Below are 14,779 nucleotides of genomic sequence, written 5' to 3' on the forward strand. Positions count from 1 at the left end.
TTTTAGATTATATTGACCATCAAGAAATCTTTATTTGGAGTAAGCAGAGTCTAATTCCTCATTTTCTTAACATTTACACGAAGGAAAATTATGAAAAGGAAGTGAAGTTTTTAAGTTATCTTTATCAGTATGCTTCCACATCAGGTTCTTAAACTCAGGGGTAATGAATCACTCTTGATTATTCTAAAATTAGATCTGTTTTGCATAGTGATAGTGCTGTGGTCTGCAGGTGTGTGGAAGTGTAGCAAGTTGGTAAAAACTACTGACTCTGGAGCCATACTGCCTAGGTGTTAATCCTTTGCTCTGTGTGCTAACTGTGTGACCTTGGACAAGGTACTTAACTTCTCTGGGCCCCAATTTCATTAGATGTAAAATGGAGATAATAATATCTTTAATGTTGTCACAAGGATTACTTGAATTAATATAGGTAAAGTATTTAGAACAGTGTCTGGAACCTGGAAAGATCTATGTAATGCTGTTTTCTTTGTTCTTGATTCTGCTGTAACTTAGGAAAAAGTTGCTTTCCTTGTCACTAAGTGTTGTAAAAATGCTTTCTTAACAAATATTATTTTCATTCATCTTGACAGATTGAAAAGATTAATTCAGTATGATATGCTTTTAGTTCTTTTTGTATATCATTTATTGATTGTTAAAATTCGTGATTAATTTAGAGCCAGATCATAAGCTTCTTTATGCCTCTTATGTAATGTCTTGATCAGATGACACTGAAAAACAATTTAAATAAAGATGTCTTCAATATTTTTCTTTGTTTTTAAGAGTCCAATGACTCAGTGTTTCCCTCGGGTTAGAATATTTTTAAATTCCTATTTAATTTTAAAGAAGTTATTTTATTTATGTGTAATATCCAAAAAGGCAGACATACCATCTGGTAGGTAAGTACATTCAGGTGTGTAAAGCAGCTACTCCTTCACCTGTCTCTAAAATGTGCATACTGCCATCTGCTGGAAAGAGCTTTTGTACAGCATTTGGAGAGTATTTTTGAAAAAAATTGTTGAACAATTTTTCCCATAAATTTTTTTGATAATTTAAACTATATCTTTAATTCTATTGAGAGTAAATAAATTTACAGTATAAGAGTTTTTGAATCCTTTTCAATGAAAACCAAGATGGAGGCAGTTGTGTTTTTTGTTTGCTTAATTTTTTGTTTGTTTTTGTTTTTTTCAGATAGATTGGAAAATACATTCACAAACCTTTAAAACTTTTTATATAGATAGGTAGAAGTGTTCTAATGTGTTCTGTATTTTGCTGAGGGCAGTTGTGTGGCATTTTGTTTGATTTGAATAGCAGCTGTGTGAAGCAGGCAGAGCAAGTACGATTATAATTTGCCAGTGAGAAAACAGAGGCTCAGAGAGGTTAAGTGACCAACCCAAGGTCACTCAGTTTATCGGTGGCATAGTTGGGACCAGAATCCAGGTCTTTGAATATATCTAATCCTGAGGTGCTGATTATTTCTCCAACTCTTATCATATCCTATGTGTCTCAGAGCATAAAAACATTGCATCCTGTTATTGATAAGGTCCAGCAAGATGACAAGCAGCCAATTTATTAAGTACATTTTAAAAGTGAATAATGTACAGGAAGCAACTTTTTTAAACCTTGAAAAACAAAATAATAAATGATATCCCGTGCTTTGCACAATACAGACACCTATTTGTTGATTTACCACATTGGGAGAATATTTTCTCCTACATATAAATATTATTGCCTTATAGTTGATTATTTCTACCCCCAATAATTTAGTATACTCTGAGACAGTTTCACAAATAGGTGCCAGCTCAGAACATTCCATAACTGATTTTGGTTTCTCCTGGAGTGCTCTGTTATCTAAGTAGCCTGGTATAATGGGGATTTTTGTTAAATAATACTTTTCTTTTGGTGAATGGTAAATTTGACTTTTTAAAAAGTGTCTTTTTATTTCATCATTTTATAATGTAATACTGCCATTGAGAACATGAATTTTGTGCGTGATACTTTCTCGGCGCTGTAGTGATTTTAAAATTTACCAAATAAAGATGAATGTACCGATTTGGGGGTGATTATATGTACATTATACTAGCTCAGATATCACAAGCTACTTGTTATGACGGCCAGCTCTCACTTTATGATTCTAATAGTTTTCTGATATAGTTGTCTCCCATAACATTTAGACGTGTTGCTGTCACTGCTATATTGCCATGGCTGTAAGGGCCTTCCTTCCCTCCGTCACCTCTCCTCAAGTAATTAATTCACTTCGTTTTATCTATTTTTCTTTAGTTTAAAATGTTATTGTTCCCCTACTTTGTGCCCTTACTAACATTGATTTGAACATTTTTTTAATATTAAATGCACTTACATTTCAGTTACATTACGTACATGTTAGAACTTTGTGTGTGAAGCCATGTTGCTAACTGAGAACAGCTGCCTAATGAGAAGTCTCTTGGAATGTCCATGAGTCTCTCTGGATGATTGTATTAGTGACAGACCCGGCTTTGGACTTTTACTTGTATTGGAACTATGATGCTAGAAATTTCTTATCAGATAATTAATCCAGAAGAAGAGGGGGATTAAATCTTCAATTAGGCAGTATGAGGCATGGAGTAAGATAAGAGAATCTGTCCATGGCCAAAAGGATCATAAGAAATCATAGCTTTTTGGCCAGCATTCAGTTTTCCTTATAATGACCTGAAATCTTCCCCTTTAATAGTGTGAACCCATAGTTTTTAGTTTTATTTGCTGTAGATATGCAGAATAAATTGAACCCCTTTTCCACACGGTGGCTATTAAGTTTTCTTTTCTACTTCCCACACTCTAATGTGCTTTAATGTCCTTCTGTCCTTCTCACTCACAAAATTTTTGAGCAATTGTGTGCATGAATTAAATCTTTTAATTCTTACCCCAACTCCATGAGGTAGTATTCTTATTATGTCCATTTGATTGAGGTTCAGAAAGATGAAGACCACACAAGCAATGAAGGTCTTGAACCAAGACATCAACTGAGACTACTAGTGGCTTGTGTCAGGCTTTAGCCACTGTATCCTACCACCATTTTTTATGTGACACATTTTCTAGGCTCCTTGCTCTTTGCTTAGAGAGGAGTCTGGATACATTCCTGTTTGTATACATCTCTTTTGTAAGACAGAACAGACAAAATGAACTCAATACTTCAGGTGTACAGTGGCCTGCCTATAGCGGGACAGCTTGGGCATGAGTACCAGCCTGCACACCTGTGCAATGCAAGAGAGAATTGCAGATTTTTTTCACCCCTTGGCTTATCTTGAATAGGTATTAAATTGGTCTCACCATTATATGGGTGTGTGTGAGTTTGTAAATGTATAAATGTATAAATAAATGTATTTTTCCACTTTAAAAGGAGCCTAAATCTTTTCTTGTTAAACTACACTTTGTCATCTTTAGTATATACTAGCTTCCCTAGATCTTTTACCTCCATCATAGCTGTTCTTCCCTTTTTAGTTCCATCTAAAAATTCAGTAAGTATACGTTTAATCTACATTTAAGACCTTGATACTTTAAGGTGTTCTGTGTAGTCCCATTAGATTCCTGAAACATTTCATTTGAGATTTCTTGGTCTGTTTCTTGGTCAGTGTGGCAAGAAATTCATGAATTTCTTTTCTTAGAGCATTCTGTTATCCTTGAGTTATATTTATTTTTAAGGTCTGTCTTTCCTCTGTAGGCTTTAAATTTGCTGTGCCTTCTGTCCAAACCTCCTGGATCTTAAGTTGAATTGAGGTTGGTTTTCCATCCCTCTTTTAGTTATTGTGACAAATGTTGGTTCCCTGTTCCTGAGAACAGCTAAGAACTTTGAAATGTAGCCAGATAACTCCCCCTTTCCCATTTCTGCTAGCATTTGCCAACTTACTAAGCAATCTTTATTCACACCAATTTTGCACTAGTATAACCAGAGGCTATGTCTACTTTAGACTGCCAATAATTTACTGAGTGTTTTTGCATGTTAGCTAATCTCTACGGTCTTCATCTTCCTCATCTATATAAATCTGTGATGGACTATGGCCTCTGAGGTTGCTTAAGTTCTAATATCTGTGATTTTAAAGTATACCAAATTACCTGTAGAAATTTTAATTTAACATTTAAAATTAAATAAAAAGCAGTGACTCAACTTTGCCTTTCTGAGCTATACCCAGGACTGGTATTATATGTACTTGTACAGTCATCTTAGTAATTCAGATATGGAAGGATTTCTTTACTGTAGGACTTCTAAATAATCGTTGCCTCAGCTGCCCCACTCCTGGGGTGGGGAAGCATTGGGAGGGCCACCCAGTAACTGGCCCACAGATAGACCACCACAGCTCCTGCACACGGGCTTCCCCAACCAGATGTAGCACCCCTGACGGCAACAGGGGCACCTGGAGGACATGCTTGCTCTTTTCCGCCACATGGTTGCAGCCACTCACAGCTGGCCGGTGCTTCACCAGAGTCACCGTCTTGTGATGAATGTTATGTGTGGATCATAGCACACGTGGACTTTTAACACTACAGTAGTTTAATGAAGCCCTTTTAAAGCATATTCTCTATGTTCGTGGTACTGTGGGGTTTACAAAATCAGTAATTCACATAGCCAAGAATTATTCCATAGTTGAAAGTAAATGATTTCATTTCAGATATCAGTTTAAACTAAACTAAAAAAAAAGGGACTTGACGCCTATATTTGGGATTACACAACCATACCCTAAATGTGCATCTCATGAAATCCTTTGTGTTGCCTTTCTTCAGGTAATTATCTACTTTGCTTCTAGGTGAATGAAATTTACCATGATGAGTCCCTGGGAGTGCATATAAATGTGGTCCTGGTGCGCATGATAATGCTGGGCTATGCAAAGGTAAAATGTCTTACTATATGTCAACTGTGAACATCAAGGACTGGATTAGCAAACAGATTAGATTGCTGAAGCCATAGCTAACATTCAACGTAGACATGTCTCACGTAGACCCCAGTTGCTCTGAACTGAGAGGAGAAAACTGCCCCAATGAATGGAGATCTCTAAATTTGAGTAGATAATGAATGATTTTTGTGCTGGTACTGTTTGCTGTGTTTACCTCTGTCTTATGGAGTTGGAGATAATTATCCTGATTTTGGCATGACTGTATGAATGAAAATGAATGGATACCATTATAAAAAAAAGAGAATTTCCTTAATCTATCATCGTCATCAAATTTATGATTCATTTATTATTCCAAAACATCTATATTGAGTGCCTACTATGTGTCAGATGCTTTCTAGGTGCTTCAAATATATCTGTGAAGCAAAATAACAGAGATCCTTACCCTCTCATGATTTCTTGAAAACAATATGTGAAATATGAGTCTTTTCAATTAAGAAAAGTGAAGCACACGGTGAATATATTTTTTATTTAAAAGGGCATTAATCTTTTTGAAAGCAAAATGTTGGGTCAAAATACATACAATAGGCATTTTTATGTAATGTAACTTTAGCTGGCTTTAAAATGACACTAGATGTGTCCCTGTCCTTGGAAATAATGGAGTGGAGGAAGTGGTCTCTCCCTTTGAGGAGAAAACATAGGGGAAGTGACTAACTTGCCAGCTTTCCTGATGTTTAAAATTACATGTCCCCCCTCCCATAATTAATCCTCCTTATTATGGAATACTAATGAAATTATGCATTTAGCAAACAGGAAAAAAATCCATGTGTTTGCATTTTATTATGTATGAAAACTTATCATTCCTAGTGAGAGGGTGTCATTGATCTTTAGTTTATCCCACAAACCTGACCTACTTTGTGTCTCCAACACTGAATGTAAGTCAGATCCAGATGGAGATGTTAACAGCCTTCAGTTGGTTATTAAATCATTTGTTTGGAGAAGTATGTGTTCAACTATAATAAACCAAATTTTTTTCTTAAGAATGTAAACACTGATAAAAACATTTGCTGAAATGTAACAAAGCTCTCAGCCGGTCTGCCAAGTAGGGACTAATTTTGGGTTCCAAGTTCAATTTCTCATTCCAGCAGAACTACTCGGGGAAGTGTGGCTCCTGAGTTCTTGAAGGATGGGGCCTTTCACTCTGAACTTTTAACTCCTGACAATAATGTGATAGTAGCAGCATTCCAAGGAATGTCAATCCATCTCTTGGAATTGCAGGATATGAGTACACCCCTCTTCATTGCTGTGAGGTTAAAAAAAAAGGGTAGTTTTTTTTTTTCAGTGTGAGGTTTATATAATTTGACTGTTCCTCAAATCGAAGATTCCACCAGCTTTGCCAGCTCACTGAAGAACTTATATTCTTCCAGTATGTTGATTAATTTTGGACCAAAAAAAAAAAAAAATTGAAACTGAAGATCTTTCACTTTAACATCTCTGGGAAAAAAAGTCTCGTACCCGAATCTTTCCATCTATCCTCTATTTTTGTTGTTAATATTTATGAAACCTAAGATCTAAGCTAAATCAGGAATTCTTACTAGAATTTTTACCCAACTGATGAATATCGAGTTGCTTCACAATAGCAAAAACATCTCAGCGTCACGTATTTCCATTAATGGTGTCAGCCACCGTTCACACAGGTAATATTGATCATAAAGGTATCCCTCATGGGCATGTAGAATTTCCAAATGAGAGTATTTGGAAATATTTATTTCCAAATAAGTATTTATTTCCAAATAAGCCCCCTATAATAGTATTGTACATTATTTAATTACTGTAATCTCAAATGTTAATTTCAGAGAATGTTATTAAAGGAAGCCTTTGGGAAAATGCTATGTATGTCTTTAACATATTGTTTCCTCCTAGTCCATCAGCCTCATAGAAAGGGGAAACCCATCCAGGAGCTTGGAGAACGTGTGTCGCTGGGCTTGCCAACAACAAAAATCTGATCCCAACCATTCTGAACACCACGATCATGCAATTTTCTTAACCAGGCAAGACTTTGGACCTGCTGGAATGCAAGGTATTTCCATTAATATGTAGAAGAAAAACTTAAGGGCATGACTTTTCAAAAGCAATCCTAAATCAGGGAGACTGTCCAAATGTTCAGATCTCCACCATCACTTTCCTCCATGCATCAGCCAAGCATACATTTTCTTTCTGTTGCTTCCAGTGACTTCTGTGGCATTTGCAATGCTAAATGCCACCTAAATACTATGATTAATTACACTCCCCTTTACAATAATGAGTGTGCATCTGGGGTACAGAGGGGATGCTGTAAAATGTGGTGTGATTTCCACTAACTGTTTGGAATGGGAAGGGAGATGCCATGGGAAATGTCTGCTGCCAAAGAGCTTTCTTCCAAAGTCAGCTTACATTTATCTAATAAATTCTGATGTAGACTTCGGAAAAAATTAGACTGACTGTTTTCTTTTCAACGTTGGTGGAATTTCTGGCTCCCTTCATCAGTACCGTGATATGAAGGACCATTCACTACAGCAGAAAGACAAGAGCTTAGTTGGTGGGCAGAACAGAATGGTAACCCCAGGCAGTTCCTTCCCTTAGGAGAGGAGAAAATGCAGACCCAATGAATCTTTTTAGAGCCCGTTACCTGTGGCTTTCCCAAGAGAATGTGGTGCAATGCTAGCAGAGAAATAATACTGCCTCTGTTTCCTGAAAAGCTTTTTTTTTCCCCCTAGGCAAAGGTCCAGTAGTAGTTCTTAATGGGTTTTCTCATAAAATGAAAATGAAAGTAATTGTTATTCTCTACAGGATATGCTCCAGTCACAGGCATGTGTCATCCAGTGAGAAGTTGTACCCTGAATCATGAGGATGGTTTTTCATCTGCTTTTGTAGTAGCCCATGAAACTGGCCATGTGTAAGTCACCGCTGACAGCTATAAAGCAAAAAGAAAACCAAAAAACAAAACAAGGTCTTTTCTGTCTGCTTCTCTCAGTATTGTTCATACTTTGGGCAGAGTGCATGCCAGCATGCAACTCTCATCCCTTGCCAAGTCTGAGGAGCTGAAAACAGTGAAGAGGTCATGCACTGAAACTAAATGAGTGACTCTGGCTTGCGGAGACACTCCTGGGCTTTTCGTAGCTATAGAATAAAAAAGGCATTTGTGACAGATTGCTCTCAGTTTCACAGTGTCTGTGACTTCTCCACAAAAGCCACATTAACTTAAAAAACACCTATTTTCCTGTACTTACTTTCAAAACAGAAATTACGCCAAAGCTATGGCCCCTATGATGATTCTTACCAGGAAGGTGTCGCTTTGTGTTCTAGGCTGGGAATGGAGCATGATGGACAAGGCAACAGGTGCGGTGATGAGACTGCCATGGGAAGTGTCATGGCTCCTTTGGTGCAAGCAGCGTTTCATCGTTACCACTGGTCCCGCTGCAGCGGCCAAGAACTGAAAAGATACATTCAGTATGTCTCCTTCTGCGTGTCATGAGAACGTTATAGTAGAAATACAGACGTGAAACTGGCTCTTAGGACCTTGATCAGGACCAAACTCCCAGGGAATGAAAACTTTTGTTCATGATAAACATTTTCTTGTGACTCAGCTTTTGGCACAATTCGACAATGTAATTGCAATATTTTAAGCCGTGAGCCTAGAATTTAAGTGAATTTTTTTACTATGATTTCCTTTTAGTAAATTCTTTATGGAATCTTTGACTAATGGTCAAAGTTGATTTGAGGAGGGGATGGTCATGCAATGCCTGCACAGGGTACCACCTATACCCCGTAGCATAGGGGTCAGGATCTGCCCTGCCACACCATGTGCGGGTTCAGCTAGGGACACGAGCAAGGTTGTCATGGTTCTACTGTGTTTCTAAGTATGGTTGGCTTATTTTCCTGGGATGAATAAAGATGAATGGTCTTTTTCTAAATGGAACTGAAACCAAAAACCTTAAAAGGTATGCTTTTGTAACCTTGCTTTATGATCTGATGAAATTCCAGAGTATGTAACCTAAGAATACTTTTTCATTGGAACATGATAAAAAAATGAACATTTAACTACATGCAGTATTTTCCTTCCTACAGTTCCTATGACTGTCTCCTTGATGACCCTTTTGAACATGACTGGCCCAAACTCCCAGAACTTCCTGGAATCAATTATTCTATGGATGAGCAATGTCGTTTTGACTTTGGGGTTGGTTATAAAATGTGCACTGCGGTATGTTACTCACAGTCAATTAAGATTTTGCATATTGAAATCTACTTGCTTAGCTCCTGTTTGGTGACATTTACAGACTCACTGGTGCAAGAATATGAACCAACGATTTTGTGTTTGCTATGTCAGTACATGCTAAAGCTAAGTGCTTTAAATATACTATCTTATTTAATCCTTGTGACAGGCTAGAAGGGAGTTGGTATACTTTTATTTCACAGATGAACAAGCCAAGACTTAACAGAGATTAAGCAACTTGCTTAAGTCACACATCTGGTAAATAAGGGCTTTTTATATGTTGGAGAAAGCTTTATTTGTTAGAGCAAGAAAAAAAAGTATTTCATCAAAAGAAGTTGATCTGCTGTTTGAATTCCTCCATATGCAGATATATACAGATATTTGGTTTGTTTGTAAGGTATACACGGTCAGCTCCTAATGACCTGTGATAATGTCCTGACCTGAGAATTCTAAAGCTTTGGCTCACTAGTGTAGATTGTAACTGTAAATTACAGTTTCTGCATTAGGTAATAGGAATTAGAACAAAAAACCCAGATCCAAAATGAGTACTAATTAAAAAAAAAAAAAAAAGCTATGACCACGAGTCTGTATGTGGATAATTAGTGGTGTAGGCAATGAAGATGTGGGTAAACTGGTGTTTGATATATATATGTATATATTTTTTAATTTATCTAAAGAATGATAAGATATTTACTGTTAGAGAGCGGATGAGGAAACAGTACACACAAATATGTGTGCTTACATATACATTTGGATATTATAATGTAGTGTTTTAGGAAAATAAAAGACATTCTTAAGAGTGAGAAAACTAAGATTCTGGTCTGTCTCTGTTACTGTCTTATTTGTATCCATAACTATAGTCTTACCTTATAACCCATATTTCTCAGCCATGGATTGTTATGAAGATCAAATATATGGAAAGTACTTTATAAACTATATGAATGTATTATATATTTTGTTATACCTGGCATACATTATCTTACACAGAAAGTTTGACAAATATTTTCTGCTTTTAGTTGGCTCATTATGGTGGGCATTTTTATTATTTATTTCTGACTGGTTCATACATTCAGGGATAAAGAGAAGCCATTTTGATGGCTTGAGAGCTCCAAAACCACTATAATGTTTTCATATTTAAAATATTCATAATAATTACTCATTCTTTTTAAAATCCCAATATTGTCTATTTGAAAACCATAAGACAGAAATGGCATAAAGAATAGTAAAAGTCAACAGAAGAATCCCAGACAAATCATTGTTTATCAGTGTTATTTTAGAAAAGTGGAATGAAAGTATTCTTTACTTGGAATTCTTAGGCAGTGTTTGTTTGTTTTCTTAACATGCCACAACTTTGACTATTAACTTGAAATTAAAATATCCAAGAAACATGACATGAAGAAACTGTGTAGAAGGTATTGTTGGTACAAGTCATTCCATCTCTATGTCGCTGAGAGTTTGGTTTTTTTCTCTTCTAGTTCCGAACCTTTGACCCGTGTAAACAGCTTTGGTGTAGCCATCCTGATAATCCCTACTTTTGTAAGACTAAAAAAGGACCCCCACTTGATGGGACCGAATGTGCTGCTGGAAAAGTGAGTATAATCTATTTATACAATAAAGATTTAAGATAGGTTGCATAATAATCATCTTTAAATAACATGTATTGTCATTTTTAAGAAAACCATAGTACATAAAGTTTCATTGTGGTAATGCATGAACACTGTGTACGAGTTTCCTATAGCTGCTATAACAAATTACCACGGATTTAGTGGCTTAAATCAACAGAAAACTATTCTCTCAGTTCTGGAGGCTGGAAGAACAAAATCAGTTTCACTGAGCTGAAATCAATGTGTGGGCAGAACGATACTCTCTCCGGAGGCTCTAGTGAAGAATCTGTCCTTAGCTCTTCCAGCTTCTGGTGATTGACTGAATTCCTTGACTTGTGGCTGCACCACTCCAGTCTCTGCCTTTGTGGCCACACTTCCCCCTTCTCTTCTGTGTATAAATTTCCCTCTGCCCCTCTCTTACAAGGATACATGTGATGGCATTTAGGGTCCACCTGGATAATCCAGGATAATCTCCCCATCTAAAAATTCTTACTTAATTACATCTGCAAAAACTCTTTTCCAAATAAGGTAACATTTACAGCTTTTAAGGATTAGGACCTGACATCTTTGAGGCCACTATACAGCCCCCTACTGATAGAATAGGAAGCGGCAGCTCAGCCGAGTATCTGGGCCCTAATGGGATTTGATTTACTTGCTGGCATCCCATTTCTTGTGAAAGTTGTCCAGAAATAAAGTCATGTGAACTTGTACAGAAGATTTGGCCTTGCTCTTTGGGGAAAGATGCCCAGAAGTTTCAATCTCAAGTTGCGTAGTGTGGATCAAATGCTCAGAAACTGGCCCATTGCCAAGCTACGCTACTCAGGAGGGGAAAGATCATGAAACCCAAAACAAAGGGATGTTAAGAACTCAAGTTGAAGAGCTTTGACTAGTTTGGAAATAAGATATTGTAGATAGGACCAAAACCTGGCAAAGAAAATTTATATAGCTTTTAGGTCTTCTGAAGCCCTTTAAAGCTCTATTTCGAATGTGTATAAACTGTACTTGCTATGAGAATTACAGGCATGATAATAATAATAATAAAATCTGCCATTATTCACGTTTAAACTCTTAGGCACTCTGCTAAACTTGTACAGCGTGTTGCTTTGGGAAAATTCAGTATTACAGACTTCTGACTGAAAAAACAGAAGCAACAATGAGTTGATTCATTTTTGCTTTATGAAAAAGATATTCTGTAAACCAACCTGTGGCTCTGAACATCCAACTTCCCTAAATATATTTGTGTTATGTTTCAATTTCCCAGAGTTGAGTTTTAAGAAACACTTTCATTGTATGTAGGATAAAAAAGTGAGTCAGAAGGTTGGAAGGGAAAAGAACTAACACCTTTTGAGCATCTGCTGTGTGCTGGGTACTGTAAGCTCTAGGCCTCTACAGTATCCATGTTTTAGTACTCCCCACTTAGTTTTTCTGGTCAGAGAATCTTACACTACTCATGGTCCTTTCCGGGTCCCAATTTTCCTCATCAGAAAGGTAAAGATCATATATCTCTCAGAATCATTGTGAAGGAAAATTTTAACAATTATGTACAAGTGTTTTGAAAGTTATATATGTTTTAGATATGTTATGTTAATTATTTTCTAAATTAAGACATATGGTTTCCTGTCATTATTTTAAAGGGGAGCAGATTGCCCTTAAAAAACTCCAGTAATATAGATAATGAGGGATGAAGGGTAGAATAGCACCTACTGGGCAAGTTGGGTGCTCAGATCATCCTTATTGATTATGATGTTTGATACTCACTGGTAAATGTGTCATTTAAAACCTTGTCTGAGTGAATGTTATTTTTTTAATTTTAATTTTATACTTAAAAATGCAAGTCAAAATTACCCAGTGTACAGGGCACTGCTTTGAGATAATTTTAAGTGTATTTTTGCCTGAAAAAGGAAAAAAAAAAAGAAATGAGGTCCTTCACTTGGTGATCCTTGTGTAACAACTTCAGCTTTAGCATATGCACGATTCTCATGATTGCTTTGTGTCATTTCCCTAAGTGGTGCTATAAAGGTCATTGCATGTGGAAGAATGCTAATCAGCAGAAACAAGATGGCAACTGGGGATCATGGACCAAATTTGGCTCCTGTTCCCGGACCTGTGGAACTGGTGTTCGCTTTAGAACACGCCAGTGCAATAATCCAATGTGAGTATAACTCCTGTCATTCTGGTTATTGGGATAGACCAGAAAATGCTTCAGTATCATGTCACTAATGCTCTGTTTCTTGAAGTACCTGTAAAACACAGAACATGAAAATTAACGGTTTAAGTTTCTATTTTGGGTAAATCCCCATTTATCAATCTTGTAAAGAGTAGTCCATGGTTAAGATTGGAGATTGTTAAAGAAATTGCTGTTTAGGAGGATTAAGGAGCTGAGCGGGGAAAGCAGATCGCTGTGCTCTTAGGACCTGGGCACCGAGGCTGTGAGACCCGCTGGAGGAAGGACAGGCCTGTTGGCAGGAGTAGCACCAAGCAGAGGCTCCCTCACTTCCAAGTTAGGAGAAGGATGCTTCAGAGCTGGGCGACGGGAAGATGGTGAAAGAAGACCAGCGAACTGTTGGGGGAAAAGTTATCCTTATAGTAGTCAGAACAGCGAGGGTTCACCATGAGCCACACTCGTTCTAAGTGTTTTAAACATGCTAACTCATTTAATCCTCACAATGTTTCCCTAAGGAAGATTGGATTATTATTTTCTTTTTACATATTAGGAAACAGAGGCATAGAGCTGTGATCGATGTTTCTTTGGGTTGCTTCTACATGTTTTATACATGATATAAACTATAATTTTCCTGAGACCATATACCTGTTTTTTGTTTCTTTATATATACTTTTGCTGTGCATTTAAAATACACTGTTTGAAAAATACACTGCTTTAAAATATACTGATTTAAGTTGAGTTGGGGAATTCCCACCACCAAACCTCAGCAGGGAGAGGATAGTGCTTTTGGAAAGGGATTGAAATTAGGAAGTATGAGTTCATTCACTTTGTGCTGGCAGCTCAGAAGCCTTGGCTTTCTGTCCTCCAGCACTGTGTCTGCAAGCTTCAACTGCTGGACCAGAGCCAAAGGTCCTTTTTAAATGTTGTCTTTTCTTTAGGCCCATCAATGGTGGTCAGGATTGTCCTGGTGTTAATTTTGAGTACCAGCTTTGTAATACAGAAGAATGCCAAAAACACTTTGAGGACTTCAGAGCCCAGCAATGCCAGCAGCGTAACTCCCACTTTGAATACCAGAATACCAAACACCACTGGTTGCCATATGAACATCCCGACTGTGAGTAGACGCCCTTGCTTTTCCTGCTGTGTGGATGGTTACTTAGAGCTTAAGCTTTGTCAACACCCAATCCCTTGGACTCTTGATCTCTACTTGGTAACTTAGAAAACTTGGTGCTTATAGGGGTAGGTCCTCCTGGGTTTCCAAGAATAAGGCTAACACATGCCTTTCTCTAGAGAGGTGAGAATTATGGAATAGCTCCTGGGAAGCAGCCCTGCCACCATCGCTACTGGAAAGACAAGTGGAAAGCAATGCCTGGGAGAGATGTTGAGTCTCCTCATGCAACTGAAATCCCTCTTCTAGGAAATGCTTCTGGAATATTGTGATCCTTCCTTTCTGAATAACTAGAGAAAAATATAGTTATTTTACAGTCAAGTCAGGAATAAGACAAAGACCATTATTTAATAACAAAAGGCACTTCATAACCTTTTACTTTTGTACCGTACACTGGTTATCAAGAAATACACTTGGAAATTCCCTTGTCATGTTTCACTTCTTACCCCTGAATTTTCGGTTAAATCTGTTCAATTGGGAACTTCTTGACATATTTCTTACTTGGGTGAATAAAAAGTAGTTACAGAATTATTGTGTGATATAATACACTGCTGAGTTCAGTTTAAAAGCTGTTTTAAAGGAAAGATGCATATGGGTAGGAATTCAAAATTGCAATGCATTACTTTGATTTATTTTGGGGAAGTGAGTCACATAACTTAGATTTAATTAATGAGATCCTACAAGAAGCAAAAACTATACTAGGCCTTTGAGTCAAACAAAAGAGAAACCCTTTCA

The 14,779-nt window shown here is 37.1% G+C and overlaps 1 protein-coding gene across 1 annotated transcript in view; it reads left to right on the forward strand.

Moving 5' to 3' along the window:
* Window positions 1–14,779, forward strand: part of ADAMTS3 (ADAM metallopeptidase with thrombospondin type 1 motif 3) — a 282,138-nt gene that overhangs the window by 240,649 nt on the left and 26,710 nt on the right. The window contains exons 6-13 of the mRNA XM_059924055.1: window positions 4,773–4,856; window positions 6,780–6,936; window positions 7,686–7,791; window positions 8,202–8,345; window positions 8,964–9,096; window positions 10,584–10,697; window positions 12,719–12,864; window positions 13,815–13,990. Coding sequence (XP_059780038.1) covers window positions 4,773–4,856; window positions 6,780–6,936; window positions 7,686–7,791; window positions 8,202–8,345; window positions 8,964–9,096; window positions 10,584–10,697; window positions 12,719–12,864; window positions 13,815–13,990 — 1,060 coding nt within the window. The remainder of the gene's footprint in view (window positions 1–4,772; window positions 4,857–6,779; window positions 6,937–7,685; window positions 7,792–8,201; window positions 8,346–8,963; window positions 9,097–10,583; window positions 10,698–12,718; window positions 12,865–13,814; window positions 13,991–14,779) is intronic.

The sequence above is a fragment of the Balaenoptera ricei genome, chromosome 5 (assembly GCF_028023285.1).
Source record: "Balaenoptera ricei isolate mBalRic1 chromosome 5, mBalRic1.hap2, whole genome shotgun sequence".
Taxonomy (NCBI): domain Eukaryota; kingdom Metazoa; phylum Chordata; class Mammalia; order Artiodactyla; family Balaenopteridae; genus Balaenoptera; species Balaenoptera ricei.